The sequence below is a fragment of the Bombus huntii genome, chromosome 3 (genome assembly GCF_024542735.1).
Source record: "Bombus huntii isolate Logan2020A chromosome 3, iyBomHunt1.1, whole genome shotgun sequence".
Classification (NCBI taxonomy): Eukaryota; Metazoa; Arthropoda; class Insecta; order Hymenoptera; family Apidae; genus Bombus; species Bombus huntii.
In genome coordinates this window covers 9,104,834-9,128,978 of record NC_066240.1, presented here as the reverse complement: position 1 = coordinate 9,128,978, position 24,145 = coordinate 9,104,834, and the positions used below count along the sequence as shown (strand labels likewise).

Genomic DNA, 24,145 nt, shown 5'->3' with positions numbered 1-24,145 from the left:
ATATTTTATCTGAAAATAAAGGAAAGGAAGGGGACCTAGAAATCTGATTATTTCCACATCGTTACACAACGAGTGTATCGGATTCGATAAAATCGTCGCGTATTGTTTCCTTCCATCTTGTATACTTCTTACGTATCATTATACAGGGTGGTTGGTAACTGGTGGTACAAGCGGAAAGGGGATGATTCTACGCGAAAAAAGAAGTCGAAAATATGGAATAAAAATTTTTCGTTCGAGGCTCTGTTTTCGAGAAAATCGACTTTGAATTTTCGTTCGGTACGCGTGCACTTTATCGCGTCTCGTTATAACGGATCTGACTGTAGATTTTTAAAAAAATTAAAAAAATTTTTTATTCTATATTTTCGACTTCTTTTTTTCGCGTAGAATCACCCCCTTTCCGCTTGTAGCACCAGTTACCAACCACCCTGTATATATATGTTGCTGGTGGAACAATTTCATCCCTGCGATACGTACGAGTTCCAGTTATGTCAACTATTTGTTTCCTGATGACTTTAGATAAACAGTGTTCCTCTGTAACCATCAGTTTTAATAAATATACTTTCTTCGAGCAATATATCTCAGTGATAATGTAATATCCGCTCGAATAATTCGCTTACGTGTTATTTGCAATAAACAACGAGCAGCCATCCAATGGCATCGGTATCGACAACCGCCACCCTACGTCGTCATCGATCCTAACTTTATCCACTAACGTAACATACCAGTTCTAGGTAAACAACGTATTTTCACGGAATATCTTATGCCACAACGCGATCGAGTGATTTAGCAGAGCTTTACGACAAAGCTTAGACAGCAACCCCCTTGGAGATTCCTAACGAGATTATGCATTATGTCTACCCTAGGTACCGTGTTGCGTAAGCCAACCCCGCAATCGACCAGCTTGGTACATCCACTGATACGTATCACGACAATGTATGTCGAAAAAAAAATCTCGGTGGGCGTCGTGATATTTTGACATTCCGCCAACTCTTGTTTATCTTATGCCTACCGTTTCGCAAAGACGAACTCTTATTCTTGGCTCGGCGCGGATAAGTTCTAAATTATAGCATTCTTTTTCAAAGAATCGAAGTGGGTTTACGTTATATTTGAAATATTCTTTTCATATAGATAGATTTGAATTAAATCGAGGGAACTTTGAAATATCGTTCAGTAAAATTTCATTGAAATTGAAATAGTTTTAGAGTAATCTTTAATTTGACTTTGAATCGAAATCGAAACGACTTTGAAATATTTTATATTTATATCCGAATTGAGATAAAAATATATGCGACAGATCTTTCTATTTGAATTTCAATCGAAATCGAATCGAATTTTGAGGTAGCTTTGAGATCCAATTTAAGCAAAGATTGAAACAAAATGGAAAAATGTTTGGTTCCAACAGAATTTCTCTCATTCTTCTCCTTTTTCTTTCCTTTTTTATCGCTACATTTCTTTTTACCAAAAGAAAATGTCTGTGAAAAATGCATTATATATCGTGTTTTCTACTTGTTTCCTTCGTATTTTTTTTAGTCGTGTGATATCTGATCTCGACATGTTCTCTGTTCCTTCTAGTTGTCGTTTGGCTCGAACATTATCGTGAGAATTCAATTATTTCTAAATCCAACGAGACGCTTCGTTTATTTGTAGCACACTGCCGCTATTTCGTAGAATTAAGCAAGGCAATTGTTCAACTTGAAGCTCGTTTTAGATTGTATTGTTCTTCTTTATTTAGATAGCAGCGAAAGCTAAACAGACAGTTCATGTGCAACACAATTTGTCGCTCTATTCCGTTCCCTTGGGAATTTCATTTTATACCATTGCAAACAATAATAAACAAATTTATAAGAAATAAATAAATAAATATTACAAGCTAAAATTGTATTAACATTATCCTATTTGATGAACAATTGTGAGATTATAAAAGAGAAATTTAACCTATAACCCTTAACCCTTTGTCAACTCACTAATTTTATTAAATGGCAACTTATTGGGTCCTGGGGTAAATTTTGTGCAGATCTAGTTAAAATTCGAGTTACAGTTAACTCAAGTTAGCCATAACAATGCTAGTCGGATTTGCCTTGGTATTGTACTTATATAAAGTGATATTTTCTTTTTTTTTATATAAAGGAGATAAATTCATTTCACTTACTACAACAGAAGGCTTGCAACCAGCAGTTAACAACTATCAATAAGAACTCACGCGGCCTCGAAGTTACGTAATTATCATCGTTTAACTCGAAATTACATCACCGATTGTTTTATAAGCTGTGGTCATCCTAGTGGTCCTCCAAACAGGAGGCAATTAGCTGGTAATCAGTTTGAAATCGATAATTCGAGCTTAATTGGCGAGAATGATGTGTAATTACGTAATTACGAGCAAACGCAGCGAGCTTCGAAAACAGATTTCTGAATTAACTGCGGCCGTTAACTCTCCCGTTTCGTCTGTTTTACCGGTCACACTTTTACTGTGCCGTGATAAGCAAGGAATCTGTGGTAAATTTCGATCGCTGGCGCACATTAATACATCTGTTTAATTTTTAACTTAATTAATTTTTGTAATTCTCAAATATTAGATATTACGTTCTGTAATAAGTTGGTTAACGTAAGATCTATCTAACCAACGATATATACATATATCATTTTATTCCATTATCCTCTGCAAATGAAGAGCACAGGTGAAAACTATTCTTATTTAGCGTATAAAGCATTTATTACATTATTAGACTACAGTAGCATATGTAATCTGTTTATAATATTCGATTAAGATTTCAACGAATATGTTGTACGACTAATTTATAATTTATTATTCAGCAATCTCTTTTAACAGACAATTATATCAAAATATTCAAGTATATGAGGAAATGGGGAATTAAAAGATTGGAAGAGTAAAATAAATAATAGTAGGAAGCGAAATGAAAGATTCGATAAATATTCATACCTCTCGTGGTGAACGTTTTATTCAATTACAATAATAATCGTCATCGTCGCGGTGATGATGTTAATAATAATAATAATAATAATAATAATAATAATATTCACGGTCGTAATCATAACGTAATGACTATAATAATAATAACGGCACGCAAAAAAGGACAAATCGACAGGCTGAATGGTGATCGTAATCACGTTACGCGACATCCAACGACGATAATAATGACAACGGTAACAATAATGAACAACAACAATTCGAACAAACAATTAAAGCGTCTGCGATTTTTAACAATAATCAAACAATATGGTCGCGCGCGTTACACTCGGAGAAACGATGAATTTCCTTTTGTCCCTTTACATTTATTCTACGCGTGTCCGTGAATGTATCATGTAGTTGTGTATTCGTATACGCAGGGCGTAAAAGAATCGTTTGATGATGTTCCTTCAATGTACTATTTAAACCAAATAAAAAAAGCGCAGATTTAAAGAATTTTGCTAATAGATCTAGAAATTCCAACTAACTGCAAAATTCAAGAATTTGCTGCGTGCTGTTCAGCGACACACAAAACTCCAGTATCGTCTCATTAAAGAACGAAACCATTCTTATCAATCTTTCGATCAATTTATTAACTTTTTATCGACTAATTGTATGTAATGCCATGCAACTAGTGTTTGTTCAAACGTAGCAATTTATTACTTGATACGAGTTTATAATAAATAAGAAATTCCATCGATTCCAAAGCGAAACGCATCTACTGTCAAAGTTACAAATTTTCCATACTATATTCTAAAAATAGGAAAAAGAAAACAGACCTAGAAATCTAATTATTTTCCACGATATGGTTGCACAACGAGCCGAATACGATAAGATCGTGGCACATATTTCTTTTACACCCTGTATACGCGCAACGTATCATTGTATACATGTTACTGGTGTAACAATTTCATACGTGCGATCTCTTCTATCTCCGTTCCACGACGATGAGCGTATTAATCGACGGGTCGTTAATTAACGCGACGAGCCTCGTCGTTTTCATCCTTTGGAACGATTCTTCGTGTTGTTGTTATGTGTTAGACAGTCGTGTAAATTTGTTTGGTCTCTGTAAGTGTAGAACGTACGTGTGTATGTGTCTCTAAAGGTGTACGAAATCGGCTGCAAAAAGGATGATCTATGAAATGCGGTATGAACGAGCGGTTTGCTTATGTACAGAGTGTTCCTTGAAACGTTACGAGTACAGTTACATCTGCTTTACAATTCGATTAGCCCTTTTATCCGCCGACGACTATAGTCGACTCGCTTTTGCATAATGTTTCGATTTTATTCTTCACTCGTCAAGCGAATCGTCCCCCGTGGACCCTCTTCTTTTTTCAATCTTCTCGCTCGTTTATCTTGACGTTCGATTACGAGGATGTGTACGAAGCTTAAGCTAAAGATTTCACGCGAATTACGTTTGTCGATCGACTCTCGAGACTGAGGCGACGTGGTATCGTGGATGCTAGCTTTTTCTCTTAAAGTATTTCGTTGCAAGACAGACTTTTGTAACGTTTGATAAAGTTTATGACATTAAGAATTTCTTAACATTCAGAATCGATCGTATTTAAGATCGTTAATCGCGGATGCGAAATTTTTGTCTCGAAGAATTTTCCTGTAATATCCGACAGAGAAAATATCCCAAATACTCGACAATTAAGAATTTTCTATACACTGCCTCGATCAAATTTTGAATACCAGAAATCGTTCGATAGTAAGAATCTTCGATAGTAAGAAAATTCTTATTTCTTCAACACGTTTTCTAACGGAATTAAAGCTGAATCCAATTCCTGAATTTTTATATCTAATCCAATTTCTCAATCGATTTTTCCTCCTTTCAATCACCATCGTTCGCAAGAAATGGAAGTAGTATTTCCTGGAGCGAAGTCACGTGCTTCCTCTTCGAAACGTTCGAAATCCCCGGTTCGCCTTTCATCGTACGTACGATCGATCTCGATCACCGATCAGAGGATCGATTTCAATGCCCGCTCGCACCCACGGTTCCACGGTCGATCGAGAAAAAGCAAGTTTGCGGATGGTGAACGTGCGAAAGCTGGACAGGTTTTAACGTGGTACGAGTCCGTGTTTGTCTCTCAGGTTTGATTCTCTTTTCTCTTTTGTCGTTGAAAAAATAAATCGCTCTCTGCTAGATTACGCTCTTTCTTTTCTGACTTCGCAGCATGCTTTTTGTGTCCTGTGAGAGCTAACGCTATTATTTAAGATAATCTCAGGTTTAGTGGACGCAACCTGTTCGTCCTCGTCTAATTATTCTTTTCTATCGCGACTGATTGCTCGATCGTTTTGTCGCTTCCCCTTCGAACTTTAACCCTTTGCACTTCGAATATTTTTTTAATTCGATCGACACACAACTTGGGCGCATTTTTTACAGTGAAGTTTATCGAAATAAAAGGTAAATTTATTTGTACAGTAGCTTTCTGCTCATTTTCGTTTTGTGTCGATGAAAGGTATATAAGAAACGTGGCCATTGAAGTACAAAGGGTTAATTAATTGACATCGATCCTAGACTAATCGTCTCGTAGTGTGTTTGTCGATCGTAGGATATCGCTTGAATTTTTGGAATTCATTTTCTTTCGCCTGAGGCAATTTTAAATGTATACGTGGCTTTATAAATCTTAAGTAGAATATAATTGTTTTGCGAAATTAGAAGAAAAAAATGGAAAGAATTATTTCGTTAAGGCACCTAGTTCTGGTTACTCGCTTAAGCAATTTCTTCAAACAAATAATTACCGTCTTTCCGATCGCTTAACTTCAATACAATAATCTTCAACCTTTTAACCTCTCTTCTATTCCTCAAATTCGAAGAAATCAATATCGTAATGCTGTTTCTAATTACCAATATTAACTAACGAGAATTAACAAATTATTGAATTTTTTTATCAAAGAAAGAAACGATGAAAGCGGCGAGAGAAACGTAAATAACGCGGAGACTTTAACGCCAGACTAAACGCGAACGCTCGAGCTCGTGGTAAAGAAAATCGGTTTCCGATTTTCTCAGAGAAAACAGTTTTCATTGGAGAAAGGTGGCCAATCGTCTCGCGATTAATCTGATTTTCATATAGAAATCGTGTTCATTAAAATTTATTTCAACGCACGAAACTTCCATCCCTCGAAATGAATTTTTAATCGAACCAAACGTATCATCGACAATCGATATATTATATCAGCGAATATCATTGATCGAAGGGGAATCACGATGGCTCATTGATACGACAGATTGCCTCTCTCTCTCTCTCTTTTTCTCTCTGTCTCTCTGTTTGCAGTAGCTGATATTTTTCGTGAAATTGAAAAGCGATCGACCGAGAGCGACAGTATTTTTCTTGAAACGTTCGAAACCTTCGTCTGCTGTGGAATAAAGGGAACTTGTGTGTGGAAAAATAGCTAGCGACGAATCTGTTTTCTCTTCTTGTCTCGATGGGATCGGAGGATCAGCGACCGTGAAGCATACATCGTGCAAGATAATGAAGCTGTTAATGTAATTACGTGGTTAATTGCAACAGTTTGGCAGTCTTTAAACGATAGATATTTCCTTTCATTCCTATTGTATCATAGTTTTGATATATTTTTGTTGCAATTGGATGATGGAGAAACTTACTGATAACTTTTTCAGTTGAATGTATTTAAATGAAACGAAAAGAGAAAAGACTCTTGTAAATTTTCTTACGTCTAGATTTACAGGTTCCTCTCCGAACATTTAATTAAGAAACCTGGATAATTCATTTCCAAATCGAATACCATTTATTTTATTCTCGCGTGAAGCAAAAAATACGTTTAAACTCTGACAAATCTTTTCCTTCATATATTCCAAATATCGAGTAAACGTTTCTTTCATTTTTTAAGATTACTTGCACGAGTTTAAAAAATAGGAATACCGATTCCAGCGTACATTTATAAACAACGCTCTCCGTTTCGAACCGAGCCCGATAGAACCAGTTTTTCCCACTTTTCTGCTTTACATAACTCTTCAACCAGAAAGATTATCAGCGTCGCTCCGCTCTGTGTCCGATCGTTAAGCAAAATCGAAAGATCGAAAAGCCAATGCTATGTGTGCCAATTGCTTCGCACCGTACTGTATCCACTGACGCTGATCAATGGGAAGTTCCAACGAACATTTTCCTCGATCGTGATCGGTTCGCGTCGCTTTCACGAACCCATTCGTTTTTTTTTCTTGTTTCTTTCATCAAAGCGGTAAGGCATTGTCGGATATGTCAGCTGAGATCTTCGAATCGCTCCGGTGATTGCGTTATACATCGAAGGCTTTTACAAAAATATCATCTCCTTCTTTCTTTCGTTTCTTTTCATTTCTTGTCCCACTTTCCATAGTGATTTTTCCTCCCATGCTTTGTTTTTTCATCGTTCGTTCCTCTTCCTCTTTTATTCCTTGTTCTTTATTCGGGACGTCGAATTTATTTTGGATGCTTCGTTAGAAAAATTCGCTTCGAAAACAGGAAGAAACACTAACACACGAGGTATTTTTTAGTTTTGTCTGTTTGCTTAGCCGAATAGCAACTAGCCGCGTTTTATCTATCGTTTCCATCTTTGTTCTTTCATTTCCCATCTTATTCTCTTTTTCGTTTCTATTTCTCGTGTTTCTTAATCCCGTGGCTTGTTCGCGACAAGCGGTGCAATTGCATCCTTGCGTTACAAAGCAACAACGAAGAAAACAACTCGAGTGCACACCAGCTACGAAAAACCATCCTCTTTGTTTTTTCTTTGCGGTTTCTTTTCTTCTCTCGATCGTCCACTCGTAATAGTTTCCGTCTTGTTTTGCATTTTGCACTTGTAATTGTATGCACAACTTTCCCGCTTTCCGCGCTCCTCCTTTTCTCTTCCTTTTCTTTCTTCCTCTCCGTAGAGCTTTTTCTTCTCTTTGGCACATTTACCGGAATACGTCGTACACGCGTCCAGGTACATTACTGTTTTGAAACGTGCTTTCTTGGTTAGCGCACTGACGATCAAAAAATTCCATTCGTTCTCTCCTTTTTTAATGTTTAAAAATTAATGCAAATGCAAAAGTGTTTATACCGTAATAGTATAGCTTGATCGTTTCAGATAATAGTAATATTATCTAAATACTTTATTGAGAATTTTTATCGAAAAGTAGCCTTCTAGATTGAGTAATGCAAAGAATTAAATTAGATAAAAGGGCTTACGTATTATTTGAATGAAATATTTCAAGAATTATCATTTAAACGATATATTACCTTATTTGACTAGATGTTATTATAAAACAGTAATTCTATGACATAAACTCCGACAATACGTTTATATTCGTGACACGACATTATCGAAAAACTCCATTGGAATTTGATTAAACGCGAATCTTTGAACCGTCAGTGGCTTTCGTCGAATCGTTTCTCGCTTTCTCTCATTGGCCTGCGTCCCGATTCGGCTGTTTCGTTACATATACGCGATAATTTACTACTTAAGCTTGCGCGGTATTTTTTTCACGTTTTATTTTTTTTTTTGCATCTTTTTATCTTTTTTTATCATTTTTGTTAAAGCGAGCAAGATCGCGGACGATCATCGGCATTCGATAGAACGACTTGTGGACTCGTCGACATTCAACGTATACACACTACTACTCGTAAAATTACGTTTAACTTGGTAACAGGTAGAGATATTAAACAAGACGTATCGATAACCATTTACTTTTACAACAACAGTCGCTACGTTTATACTCACGAATTGATAATTAGTAACTACTACTCGTTTAAATGTAATTATTGCGGTAACAATTACGTTATAAATAGTTAGCGAAAAACCGTTTGTCGACACTAACGAAGCAGTTCCACAAAGTAAATATTCTTTCAACTCACGAAAGAAAATCGAACTTTCTACTTAATTTGAAATTTAATTCCTTGTGCTTTGTAAAACGATCCGGAAGAACTGAAACACGTACCAATTCTACTTTCTCCTTACTTAATAAAATGAATTAAACAAAACTCTCTAAATTGTACGAACGAGTTATTTACCTAAAAAAGATTTTGCCCAAGAAAGATTCAAAGATCTTTCAACGAAATTAATAGGAACCGCTGTTCTAACTCGCGTACATACAACAAGTTGCTTCTCTCTTTTTCCAAATTACACAGCGACGAAAATCAACGTGATCGTGCACAACGATCGAAAAGTTCGAGACATCAATTACAATAAGGCGATACAAATGTATCATTTAGAAAATTCTTCTCGTCATCGTGTCTATGATTCATCGTAAAAAATGCCTAAATCACGTGATCCACGTGAACAAGGTGAGGTGAAAAAGCATGAAATCTCTGTATGAAAAATACAGCCTCGAGTTTTCCAAGCGTGGCGCGCGTACGAATTGAAGGAATCGTCGCTCACGCGAACGTGATTCTAAAATAATTTCCACGTGATCCACTATGCAAACAAACGTTTATGATCTCGTGATCGTGTGTTGTTCGTTTCACGCTTTCTCCAAATTTTCCAGAAAGTGCAGAATTTGTCTTCCTTTCTCCTCTTCTTCATTCGTCTTCGATCACGAAAATTTTCAGATTTTTTAAGAAATTTGTTTTTTTTTTTCTATGCACGATCGTCCGCGATCTCTCGAAAAATTCGAACGATCAGGCCCATTGCTAAGTACGCGGTATCTATATTTATTTAAACTTGTTGAAAATATTTCGCATATTCTTATAGAATCTTCTCAGTTTTCCCTTCTGCGCGCTCTTCGGTGCCGCCTCAGCGCGCACCAGCAACCGGAAGTCCGTGCGCGCTTGAGGTGTGATCGGGTAGGTACAAGTTTGCAATTCCACTACGATAGTCAATAATAATATTATCATATAATATATATGTATATATAACATATCTTGTTAAGCCTCAACAATTCCCATAATAAGTCTATGTTAATCTCAGGCTCCACTCGGTTAGGACTTTCGTCGATTTTGTTCCTCGTCACCTTTTCCTCGCCGCCTGTTGGGTTCTCTTAAGTACGAATTACTTGCTTATACGATTATCTAGATTTTATGCAAAAATAGAGTTTTGTGGATCCGTAGTCGAAGGTTTTTAACAGGCTGTGATTCGATAGATTTGGAAATATATGACAATCATTTTCATAATTATTCAAAATATGAAATAAAAAATTTGAACTTTGAAATTAGACATTTGAAACTTGAAACAATTGCGTGGTAGCTGGAAAAAGTATCTTTCTCAGACGTTTAAAAGACAGTTAAACGGATTGTCATCACGGTACCACTAAATAAGCCGTTGAGGAACTGCATCAACGAAAATCCTGATCGATGACATCGGCCAGGATCCTGGAAAACGCATTTTACTGAATCATCACATGTCTCGCATAATCTCACTGCCTCGTACTCTTGATACGTTCGATCCATGCACGTGAACAGCTTTCGTGATCGTGTCCGTTAAGCACAAGTTCGTCACTCAGGATCGCTCGATTTTGCTACTCACATATTCGTGAATCTCTTGTGTTGGCAGAGTCTCTGATTGAATCTCGTTACGATTAAGAGTATCATAATTAGTATACACGAAACAATCCCTAATAGTTTGGCACAGTCAACCTTCCTTCTCTCATTTAACATCATCCTCACACTCAAAGTGTCTCTCTTAAATAGTCTCTTCAAACCATATCTCTTTTGTACTCCTGTGTTTTGTCACCGGATCGTCCGTACGTTTACTCCTCGTCGCAAACTTTGACAATATTTGTTCTTATCAAACGGCTTCTTGAATCAAAAAAGTTGGAAAGCCGAAGGATTAGAAGCTTCCGATAGCCTGGCTCGTCAGCAACGAGGGCAGCCACGATAGTGTCGACGATCGTGTAATTATCATCCCATTGACTCGCTAATCGAGTTTCACTCTCCGCCTAACCCCTCCTCTATCTGTGGCGCTTCTTTATCTTTCCTTCCTTTTACTCTTTGTATTTTCTTCTTGAAAAATTCCCACCACCAGGGCCAGGTTCAGTTAGCACCTGACTGAGAGCTCGACCGTCGAATCGAGAGCGTTCGATGAAGATGAAGAGGCAAGCTCGTCTTCTTTTCTCTCTTCGTCGATTTGTCTTCGTTACGTTTGTCGATCGACGAGCTTCATGATCGATTTCCTCGTTCCATCGGTCTCTTCAGCTTCAACAGACGGTTCAGCGTCTACGACGCTCCAAGTATGTCGCGGGCCGAGCTCTGGTCACGTTGGGCTACGGTGGTTCCGGCTCGGAGGTGGGAGATTCCTGCTACGCCTCCAGGAATATCAGAGCCGTCGGTTTCGGCTCCAAATTGCTCTTCTTTGCCTCGACTACCAGGAACTCGATCTCGTTGCGGTCTCGTCTCGCGAACGACTCTGCGATCAGCCTTGCTACCTCCTGATGATGGAGACCTGTTCAAACAAAACACAGACGAATGTTAGACTTCTGTCATTTCGTGCTTGTAGCTGGATTAACGAGAAAAGAAAGATTTGGAAGATGAAATTACCTTCGACCTTGTGACCGTCGACTTCTAGGATTAGCTGACCGACCTCGAGACCACCGGCCTCGTACGCTGCTCCATTATCCTGTGAAAGTGTAAACTAATTAGTGTTCCGAGTATCGGTAATTTTTTTACTTAACAACAGAACTACAAGTCTGTAATGTATATTTAAGTGTTCTATAGCTATATGTATAGACGATTGTAATTAAACTGATCATTTCAGGATGTGTTTTCGATATCTTTTCATCGATCAAACGTTATTCTTGAAATAAAATCAGTCATCGATATTTTATTAATCGCAGAATACTAAATTTTACTTTCAAATTTTTTTAAGATGTACAAATATACGCAATACTTGAAAATTTCCTAAATTCTGATATTTTCTAGTATCTTCGTATTCCAATCAATTAAATATTATTTTCTAAATAATGTTAATACAATTATTGTGAATACAAATTTCCTTACATGTATATTGATGATTCTGGGCAGCGGATGTTTGGTATTGGCACCGCCCTCGATGGCAATACCTAAAATCGACTTGGTTTTCTTAACAGTGATCCTCAGGTTACCCTGATGATCAGGAACCACAAGGGCGCCATCTTCTTCTCTTCTCTCCGACATTTCGCTTCTAGTCAACCTTTGGGCGCTGTGATGCCTTCGTGGTGGACCACCGGCACCTCCAGCCCCGGCAGTAGCTGCACCAGAACCACCCTCTTCGAGGAGCTGAGCTTCTTGCATGTCGAAGCTCCGTGAGAGCTTGTGCGCGAGTTCCTGAAACGGGCACAGCTACGTTTCATCGGTGGAAGTTGAGCCACCCGGCTTCCGGTTGACCTTGTGACAGCCACCGTTTGTTCACTTAGTAGAAAAATTGATTTATATTCCTTTTTGGATGTATTTTCAAGATGTTGTCGCTTCTTTTTAGTTTCTTGGCTTCTTTCGATGCTATTTGAATATTTTGTTTCAATTTTCCATCATTTGAAAATTCTGATTAGAACTTTCTACGTTGAAAGTTCTCATTATTTTACAATAGAACCAAAATTATATGCTTCTAGTTTTAGTTGTCTCGCTTTCTCTTGAAAGGAAGTTTGAAATATTCACCGATTGAAAACAGAGTAAACATTTTTCAAGTTGAAAATACAAGATTTAACGCGAAAAGAGTTTCGGTCACTGTCACGCAGTCCGTAAAAGCCACCTCGAAAACGCATGATGACAGCACACAAGAGCTAAGGAGGCTGATGCTGACAAGTTCGTGTGCACGCTGTAGTCGAAGGGAATCCTGGTAGTCTGTAAAGTTGGTTACGCGAAAACGATACGAAAGAATTTCTAACACTTCGCGTTTCATAACATTCTGTGAAACCTGTGCAAAGTGCTAAGACGAATATGAATAAAATTAATATAAATTATTGTCTGGAAAATAACTATTTCTTCATGGACAAGATTTTTTGCATCTCTGGTATCAGACGTTTAGCTTTTACGAAAAAATAAATATCAATAATTACGTTAATCATGATGACATTTAAAATATAAAATGCATAGTATATTACGTTTGACTGCTTGTACAAGTTTCTCTCAAGTTACACTGTGAAAAGATCAAGAAGTTTAAGATACAAGAGATATCTTGCATATCAATATTTATAATTTTTAATTTCGAGAAATTTCATTTCAAATAGTATCTTCGTCGTAGTGTTTTAAGGAGCGGTATTATCTTTTAAAAAATAACCAAACATCGTCGATCAATGGGTTTCACCAAGTTCACCTTTGTAGTTACTCCACAGCCAACTTGCATTGTCTACCGGGCTTCGCTTCTCCACAACGATGCACATCTCTTCTTGTTACCTATATGCAATCACAGTCATCGTACGCAACATCGTGTAGAAAAAACGTGAATATGAATAAAAAAACTATACATATATAAATATATACAGCAATAAATATAAATATATCGTGTAATATATTTATATTTACGTACATATAAATAAATATATATATATATACATATCGATATAGGTATCATAAGAGTATATTAAAAAATTAAGTTTCATGCTTGCTGATAGGCTGGTAGCAATTGGGTGTTGGTGGTGCTCGGACAGAGTGGTGGTGGTGGTAGTGGTGGTGTTTTGTCGTGCAATTATTTTACGATCGAATTATATTTCATTTCTTTTATTCTCATCGAAATTGCGATTGCACGATCAACTGTCTTAACGCACGGCATTTAACGAAATTGGCTCTTCAATTTCAATTTTTTAACGTGCAGAAAAAGACGAGAGATCATGAGACGATGATAGAAATGATCGTGGCACGTGAATCCTTGATCAAACCTTTTAAACGAGTATCTTTCCTAGACTAGTCACGTATCTTTCCTCGTCAAACTGGTCGAGTTTCACGAATTTCGAAATTCTCACGAAACTCCTTGCTCTTCGTTCAATTTCCAAAGCAAACTCGGTATTTTTTTTGTTACGTCGCTTGAGGAATTCCTAACTAGTGTTTAACTTCAGTTGTTGAGTCAACTCGCGAGTCCCCCGAGCGAATTCTGACGCGTTCGTTAACATTAGAACTACCAGAGACGACAAAATTACTGATTCGTAATTTTCCATGAGAATTTTATAGACTTACAGACTTATGGATTTTTGTCAGATTTTATAAATCTTTAACATTTGACGGGCCTTCGAAATTTTCTCTACTTTCTACACTTTCTAGAATCGTCAAATTTTTGTCATTTCTACAGATCCTATAAATTTATATAGATTTGAGTAATTTTTTGTAAAATATATGACTCAAGATTTTTATATTTTTATTGGAAAATATTTCTCTCCTCAAATTATATATTTCTACATGTCGCTGTCATTTTGATTCTTTTGATAAAAATTCTGTATAATATTTTAGTTGTTGTTTAGTTCTAGTGTCAAACGTTTTGATTTATACAGAATTCTCGGTTTCGTTTTGCGAAAAATGAAATTCCACAACGTAGATTCCGGATCGTGTCGAAATTCGCTCGACTTCTATCGCGTGCGTCAAATTTCCACCGACACAGATGTAGCCGGATCCGTAGGTCACGGTCGACGGGCATGGAAATCGAGCGAATTCGCGAACCAAGTTTCGCGGCCGGCCTCCTCCTTGCATAGAGAAACGCGAATCGCGAGCGGTGAAAGTGTTTCGCAAGCGAACGCGGTTTGTGTGACGAGAACACGCGAACGCACGCGCGTTTATTCGCCCCGTGAATTTCTCTTCCTACGCGTACCTATGTGTCAACTCGTAATTGCGAAATAATTAAAAAAATAACGAAAATGGAAACGATTCTTCAATAATTCTTTATATTTTACGGCGAAGCAAGAATGGAAAAAATAACAGTTTAGGAGAAAAGCTTAGATCTAAAGATTTTCTTTAAAATCAACTGAAAATTAAGCAGTCCAAAATTAGGTCACATAACTGAAATCCAACTCAAAATGTTGTCGTCGTTTATAAATCATCAATATATTGAAAAAAGGACAATCTTTTAAGTTTGCTAAAAATAAATGATAGATACGTGGAGCTTTATAATAACAATATTATAACAATTGAAATTTTGAAAATTGTAGCGAATGATTAAAATAAATTGGAAAATTTCTCTGTTACAAGACGATTAAAGCTTCATTATATTTCTCTTCTGTAGTTTTCAATTAAAATTCTCATTAAAAAACAATATACGAAATGAAAGATTTAAACCATTACATAAAATGTACGTAACTTGTAAATTACATGACGCTGTAGAGGTTGAAAATCAATCTGATACAACGACAATAATCCAAATGACGCGTGAACGATGGTCGTCGAACTAAAACTCGTCAGGGAGCCATTTCCTCGCGGATTTTCCGGTTCCCTTCGAGTCTCCTTGTTCGGTGAAAACTTTTGTCTACGCTTTCTCTACTGATTTATCGTCATCGATGGCGTCCCATTACTGATCGAGACTTTCTTCCTACAAAGATCCTATCTTACGAACTCTACAGCATCGTTCTATCGATTGTCTACGTACGTTCAGGATCCGATTGCACGTTTCTAATCTCTAACGGCGGTCTCTATAGTATAATAATTGAATAACATGAAACGAACTATACTAGCATCTACGTTTCGATTTTACACTCCGTTTACCGATTTTAAAGTCGCGAATATACAATGATGTGGAAAAGTTCCCAGTCAGAAAGGTTCTTCATTTTATGTTCCAAAAACGATATCTAAAGGAATTTTAACTAATTTAGTAAAGAATTTAAATAATTTAGACCGCTCATTTTTATGCATTTATGGAATATTTAAAGGCTCAAAAATGCATAAAATACAGGTAAGATGCAAGAATATAAAAATACCTAAAGTAGGATAAATTGTTATAATAATTAGTAAGTGTATCAAATTTTTTCTTAGATTTGATTTCTTTATCTGTGTTTATATATATATATATATATATATATATATATATATATATATATATATATATATATAAATGTGTATTTGCATAAATATGTGCAGTCTACTAATACTATACGACAATGTAATAGTATGTATTCGTTTTATTGCTTTCTTTTGCTTGCTATACTTTCATAGTCAGTATCAGTTAAAATTCGTTTAGACACCGCTTCTGGAATATAAAATGAAAAATTTATCCAACCAAAAACATTTGCATACGCTACTGTACCTGATTATACAACCTATACAGCTACACTGTATTTCGATGTGAGTAAAGTGATCGTGCATGCCAAGACATCTAAATATAATGTAAAAATACACTTTGACATATGTTCAGACGGTGTATATATAATTATATATTTATGCTCGTGTTCGAACGTTCTTATAATTATATATACATTGCATAGATATTATAGTAGTCGTGCGTTGAATATATAGTTAAGGATAAATCGAAAGTAGCATGTGCAAGACATCTAAGAAAAAACACGTACACACCTAACGCTATTTCGACTAAATTCGCTAACTCTAAGAGCAGGAAAAGAAAAATTGATCTTGGTAAAAAGAAACAGGGATAGAGAAAGAAGTAAGAGACAGACAGATAGAGAAATATATATATGTAATGTAACATATAGTAAAAGAAAGACAGAGATCTAATTGGGAGAATTTCATGCCAAAAGGGATGATCGTTTCCGATGGCTTGATATTAGACAATTAAATTAAAATAACTTTTAATTTTGAATGATTATCGATCATGATTTTATTTTATTTAACCATCACGTAAACCGTTTAAAAATAAATATTTTCTTCTTCATTGTTTCCATTAAAAATTAAAGAATTCTATACTTTGAAATTATAAAAATTACCGATTTTGTAAAAACCAGAAATTTTCATTCTCTTTAATATATGCGTAACGGAATAACCGCACGTTTAAAGTTTGCATATTTTCTTCAGTTTATAACACAAGCTTCGTGTAAAATAGTGCAAAAGTTTTGTTTCACCATGGTGAACTTGTACTCAAGAAAGTAGGAAAGTTCTGAGACCATAATGCTATCGGACATTATCCTACTATCTGTTAAAAAATTAAATTTTTGTTAAACAGGTTTACCGACTAGTTCGTAATATATTGTCTAACTATTGTCACTACGTTTTACAATCGTATCTATTAGTTACTTTACTAAATATCTCATGAATATTACGTTAGAATTTGTCACTAGTTTGTCTATTGATCTAATGTTGGATTCGATGAAACGATACTACTGATAAATACATTTTTTGTTCATTTTCTGGAACAGTCCCGATCCCAAAATTTGGCTAAATTTTACACGCGATATAAAATTATTTTTCGGTCTATTTATAAGTAATCACAATTGTCTTTAGTTCAAGAGAAACAAAAGAACGATAGGAATTCCTTGATTAATTAGACCTTCTTGGATGAATCGATTAGTTAATAAGATAAAATAAAATTCAAAAAATAAATAGAAGAAAAGTATCCATCGCATTCTTCCTGCTTCTATATAGATATCAGAAAATTGTGATTGGCGATCGATTATTTACCTCTTCGATTTACAAGCAGTTCGAGGATACGAAGCCTCGAGTCGCAACCGATGCGAAGATCTCGAAAAGTACCTTGAAGAGTTCGTCCATCCCGACTCGCGTAAAAAATCGAAGAGCGTTAAAAGCCTGGAAATTTCAGCCTAGCGATGTACAAGACTCGCGGATGGAAATTTGCAAATTTGCATTACTCCAGACGATTTTAACACTAGGGAGCTTTTAAGATACTCGAGATCAGATTAAGACAGTCAGGCCGTTCAAGTTTCAAGAAAACTCGTCGAGAATTCCACGGTCGTACGTCGCGACTCGAAACGTTTGACGCGACTCGAAACGCTTCGCGAATGACATGGGAGAACAAAGAAAGAAAAAAAAAAAATTGAAATTTTAAAGTACAGTAAAACAAGAGAGGCTTTAAAAGTGAAATAAAAAAGAAAGAAAGGAAAGAGGAAAATCAAGAGAAAAATCGATAGACAGAGAGAGGAACGAAAGAGAAAAAAAGAAGTATCTGTGCGTGGTAGACTTTTGTGTGTTGGTGGTTCGTTTAAATTTAAACTTACGAGGGGCCTGGCGCCCCAGTACCAGGATTTGACACGTTGCGTCAGCCCACCGAGCAAGTGGGACCTCCAACCACCGAAACCTCCACCACCTCCACCCTCTGAGCTCCTTTCCTCCCTTCCTTCGTCCTCATCCTCCTCCATATCGCGATCCCTTTCCGTTCCGCCTCCGCGTCTCCCATTACCGATCATCTCGGCGTCGCTACCATCGCAACCACCGTCGCTCTCCTGCGTCGCGACGCCGGGAGAAAAACATCGAAAGCCACGTGTTAGCCCCGTCAGCCGATACAACGTTACATTATAGTGTAACAGTTTCGTCAACGTAAGTTTATTTTTTCCATTGTCAAGCCTTCCTTCCTTTCGTTTCACTGTGTTTATTTTGTGTTTTGGAATTACAGAGAGTTTTTTTGGGGGGGAGGGAGAAGGACGGTAGCTGTTGGTTGTTTTATTATAGAGTTATGTAGATAGGGATTAGCAGTATTATTGGTGTAATATATAGGGTGGATAATGTTAATGGTGAGTTTGAGTTAACGTTGTGGTTAAGATCTTCAGATACGAGCTGTAGGGATTTAGGGAATTATCCTTGTGACTACTACTTTATTTTAGTACATGGCTTAGCTACGTATTTTATTACATAGCTTACGAAATAACGATCTAGAATTACGTAGGTGGTACTATTATTTTACATGTAAGTTAGAATCATCCGCAGCGTAGAAGAATTTTCCCATAAATCTTCACGTGGCGGATCATTTTTCTAGTATCAAACTACGCTCTATTTAACGAGTCAGCAGAGGTAAATAAAGCTATCAGATGAAAATCTATAAAATGCTATAGTATAGCTGCAAGTGAGCAATATCCATTTTTAATTTCTCGTAAATTGAACACTTTCAAATATATACAAAAAATACACTAAAGATCTTCTATAAAACTCATCGATTTCGTACGAACACATTCTTTCAGTGATCCGTGCACAATCTACAGCCATTAGGACCATCAAGAGGGATTCCGTTCTCAATTTTCGCAAGCAGTCAGTGACTGTTCAATCGTCTCGTTAAGTTCCATCCCGGGCAATGGTAACGTGCACGCAACTATTCCGCGATTCCGTTATCCGCTATTAATCCACGGCACGAAGGCGATCGATTTATATCGTAATCGCTCGCGCTGGTGTACGATTTCACGGCGAGGCGAGAAAAATGGCCCCATGGTCCCTGGACGAGCGTGACGCGCGCGGTAATCATCATTATCGCGTCAGGATCGCGTAATCCGAACCGAGCCTTTCCCATCGTATACAACCGAGATAGAATGCGTACAACGAGAACGAAGGAAAATTCTCGTTCCGTGTAGGCCTCCGATAAACCTGAGATTACAGGGAAATCGGCGCGATCACAGTCATAAGTGATTTCAAGGTTTCTCAGTCGGGACCGTAGATAACTTTTGATTGCACGGATCGCGCTTCCTCTTTCTTCTTCTTCTTTTTTTTATCCCTCTTTTTTACTATCTTACATAGTAAAAATGGTTTGTATGATGTTTAGCGATGGATAGAAGCCATGAGGATCGTTTAAAGGAAACTTTCAATCTGAAGGTTTTTATTCGAAAATTCAGTAGAATGTTCCAGCTATAATCAGACAGGTACGATGATCATAGCTTCTCGAGGAATCGAAAAAGTTGCGATTTTATCTATGTTATTTTCTGGCGTTCTTCAGTTCATTTCCGATTCGTGAGCTTTCCTCGTTTCTCGCTGAAAATAGTTCCTCTAGAATTTTCTGTATTATGGGATACTTGGCCTTTCATTAAGATTAATAACGATTGATTTCTTGGTTTACGATACTCAATTAATTATATTCTCTATGTTAAAAAATATATACATCTAATATATAATATAGGAATTTTTATCTATTTCGTTGTAATTTAATATATCTAATTTTATATATCAGTTCCCTATGTATTTGTAACATATTCTCAGCTGTTCGTACAACGTTTCACTTGATCCAGTCCACCTCTAAAGAACTCTATCCGATACTAAATATAATTCCAAAGCATCATCTGTCTTTCATTCTCTAAGACCACAGATCCACAGAATCGTCATTTGATTCATATTATCTCATCCCACGCAATCCATCAGGACACAATATGTATTATTCTATAATAGGATCGGCTGGCTGTGCCAATATATAACCACAAGCGTGCAAACAACGAAAGGAGCATCGCGTCGCGGTAGAATTCCGATTGTTCCTGAAACACTTCTCCCAGAGTAGCGTTCGATTGTTTGCAGCAATTAGAACAGGTGTCCGCAATTAGCGGCGTGGAGAAGTCTTTGGAGCGCGAAAGGGTCGCGAAACCGGCGTCGTATTTCGCGGAATATCTCCTTAGCGACTGTGGAAGCGTGCAATTACCAACCGCCAATTAATCGTAATTAAGGGACGAAGATCGCCCTGGTGACCGTTTCCACGTATCATTATGTGGAACGTCGCGACCGATCGACTATCTAACTGAATATAACGGGATACTCTAAGAGTAATTCGTCGTCGTGAGGTAATCGTGTTAAGTAATTCGTAGCATATTATCGTTGTGTAGATTGATGGAACAACCTTAATTACTATGGCTAACAGACGGAGTGACGGTAATAGAGAATGGAGAAACAAATAGATGTGTGGTGGAATGTTGGAAGATCACTTAGTAGTAGTTATTATATATAATATTATATATATTATATAAATAATATTTAGCATTATTCTTCTGTATAATTAAATAATCGAAAATTGATTCTAGATATTCGTTATGGCCGTTAAGTTAAGAGAGTTTCGTTAAGTTGATATTAAGCGTGATTTTAGTACATTAATTGTATGTATAGAGGAGATGAAAAATAAGAGTTGATTGTGGGAATAGAAATTTCGTACGAATAAAATATTTACACCAACCGATTGATGATGAATTTCAAGTTATATTAAAGATGCGAATTGTTTTATATTTTGGCAAATAATATAGTTATCTTACTATGGATTGTATATCGACTTATTTAACTATTTTTGATATATTTATTTACATTGTTATTTATGTATAGATATAATTTTTTATTCACATTAACGAATAAAATCCCTAAATGAGAATAATGGATCAATCATTACGTTAAAAAATTATAGAATTTCATAGATATTATATCTACCTTCTTCCACTTCATAAACCATCACTTATCGATTACTATTAAAAATCAATGGTACCTTCAACCAGTTTAATTAAATACAAAAGATCAAAAGAGAACATTCTATACTTCGTAATATCTACTATTCCAAGTCACATGATATTACAGAGTAAAATTCAAACGTTCGTTGGCGAGTGATCGAGCACCGAAATTCAACTAGATACATGTCGTTAATTGACCCAGATCGTTATGGGCGTCACCGATTGCAGAGGAGCCGCTTTTCGGCCCGCTTCGTCTTCCTGGTATATAACGGAACGACTCGCCGAAAACTTTCTCCGACGCTGACCTATTATCGGCCTGCCATTATCATCGTTGTTTCGCGCAGTCGGTTAAGGTTAGTGGGTAACCGCGGTTTGTTGAATTACGAGCCGAGTGTCACGTTGAACGAGACTCAGGTTTTTCAGACTGGAACGATATCTTCGTGGAAATCTTCTTATTGCGGATAATATCGCCTTGCTAAGACTGAGTTACACGCAGATCTCTTTTAATTTCTTGTGAGATTTTGAACCACTTAAACAGTGTTTATGTTGGTATCATTAAAAACGGTATAAATGTTGCGATGTTTGGTATAGATATGAGGAATTCTTTTTTTTTTCTATAAGTAATACGGCAGGTTATGCACCATTTATAATATCTGTGTAGCTACCATAATATCAGAACTTATGATTGGTGCATAATTTACGAGTATTTTATGAACCAACCGAATGATAATTTTTGACAGAAATTTTATTTGATTATTTAATTATTTACCATAGATAAGAAACAATGTGTGTGTTTGTGTGAGCGTGCGCGTGTGCATGTTGCAATGTTATTTGGTATGGATGTCGACCTCATCTAGAACGAGGTATCAATTCCACGATTTCACCAGATCACAGTGGATTTTGCACGTAGGTGTCATTTGAAAACTGCTCTCGAAAGTCTTTGCGTAATGCCTCGACTCGGTGAATTTAAAGTCGGAGATAATTCCGTAAGAATCCGATATCGAAAAGTGCAAATAAAATTCTTGTGAGGAGTTTCTTGATCGAGAAAGTCAAATAATTTTATCGTAAGAATATTTTCCCTCAAGAAACGCGTGTCTCATTTCGTTGCAGAGACAATTATGTAAATGACGGTAGTTGCGCAACTATCACGCAATTCCGTGTATATGTCACGCAGATATCCAAAATATACAATTACTTACACGACTGTTATGCATTGCAGAAGTTTAATTAATGTATTACATTTTTACTGCTGGGGTTATTTATAGCTTACTTTGAAGTAAGTGAATTAACTTATACATGTTTAAGCGTCAAAGCGCTAAAAAATGCAGTAATATCATTAACAAAGTACAGAGTATGAGTTATTGTTTTATCAAGGTACGAGAAATATATTAGAATGGATAAATTGGAAGCTTAAAAAGGAGTTGTTGCATTGAAGATCATTTTATTAATGTAACCAATATGGTGGTGTTATATTTATTTCATTGATTCATTTCTGCAACTTTGTATTAGTTCTTTATGTTAACATTGGCATTCGATAGAAAAGTTCAATTCACCACAAGTAACTAATCGTTTAAACTCGTATTTCCACCGTTCCACCCCACCGAATCTATTAAACTTCTCCACTCGATTAAACTCGAAACGCACCGGGCAAAGTATAATTAATCCACAAAGAGTATGCCGGTTTCGCAATTAAATCGATTCGTCTTGCACCTTGCTTGACCAGAGATTAAAGTAGTCTCTCATCGGATGATGTGTAACACCTGCGGGGTTCGACTCAAAATCAATAAAATTGACAAAAATTTTACTACCGTGCATAATTACATTCTTCGTTTATGTATATTGCAGAATATTTGTCGATAACTACAGTTTTTATAAAAATAGAATGCTACAAAATTTCATTCCAAGTTTAGCGTTATACGCATACGAAAAACGCATAGAGAAATTAAAAAGAAAACTTCGAGTAAACGGAAATGTAACCTATTTTTTGTGATAAAGGAACGGAATACAATCTGTAGAACATACGTAAATTCTGCTCGGCTAATAATGCGCATAAGTATCTCGAGTAAAATCCCTTGCTTCGAAGCTTCTATCGTTCGTTTTTCACGTGGCCGCTGACCCACGCGAGTAGTGGCTCGTTATTAATCGCGGTTCTGCATATACAGTGAGTCATCAGAGAGGCCAGAGCCGCGTACAAAAGTAACCACGATAAGAGGATGATCCGTGGATCGAACCGGTTCGGAGATAAGGAAGATAACCAAGAGGAGACTCGTCACACGAGAAATTGATCAAGAAACGAGCCCGTTCCAATTTTCATCGCGGCCACGGAAACGGGCTCGGACTCTGCCGTTGCTTTTTCTCGTCTCTTCTTTTGAGCCACGATCACTGACAATTGCCATCCGACCGAGGTAATAAATTCCTCGCCACTTAAGTCATAAACGCGACACCGAGGATCATCCTTTTCTCAAACCTCTGGAAAAACTCTATGGAGTTCGATTTATTTCTTCGATTCTATTACAATGACGATTCGCTTGGATCTGTTCGAAGGGAATTTAAGATGGATTATGTATGTTGTTGTACAAGCTACGTAGTATTAGGTTGTCCGAAAAGTGTCTTTCTTTTACAGACACGTCTTTTACAACGATGAATCTTTATACAAACATGAAACTTAATCTGTCGAACGTTGTGATCTTTACGTGATTACGTGATACGTGATTCGATAAAATAATATAAAACGAAAAATATTGTGTATCCATTATTTCCTTATAAAACGAAAGAAACTTTCTGGACGACCTAATGCATAACAATATACATAGATGCGTCTTTCCAAATTTATATTTTTATGAAAATTGAACAAACAATTAAAGAAATGAGAAGGAAATGGAATCTGAATAAACATTTATTTATTATTCAACAAACATTTAGCGATTTATTTATTATCGAATAAACATTTATGGGGCAACAAATCTTTTTCAAACTTTTCCTTCCTTTCTCCAACTAAATCTCAAGGTAAATTTCCA

The 24,145-nt window shown here is 36.5% G+C and overlaps 1 protein-coding gene across 7 annotated transcripts in view; it reads right to left on the bottom strand.

The window, feature by feature from the left end:
* Positions 1 to 6,216: 6,216 nt before the first annotated feature.
* The window catches only part of LOC126863721 (whirlin), a 108,690-nt gene continuing 90,761 nt past the window's right edge, over positions 6,217 to 24,145 (bottom strand). For 5 of the 7 annotated variants that reach the window (XM_050614161.1, XM_050614162.1, XM_050614164.1 and 2 more), the window contains 4 exons: positions 17,952 to 18,176; positions 11,875 to 12,180; positions 11,416 to 11,494; positions 6,217 to 11,320 (listed from right to left, as the gene is read on the bottom strand). In XM_050614161.1, coding sequence (XP_050470118.1) covers positions 11,178 to 11,320; positions 11,416 to 11,494; positions 11,875 to 12,180; positions 17,952 to 18,176 — 753 coding nt within the window. In that variant the 3' untranslated portion in view covers positions 6,217 to 11,177. The remainder of the gene's footprint in view (positions 11,321 to 11,415; positions 11,495 to 11,874; positions 12,181 to 17,951; positions 18,177 to 24,145) is intronic. The other 2 variants (XM_050614166.1, XM_050614168.1) reach the window with 1 other exon arrangement.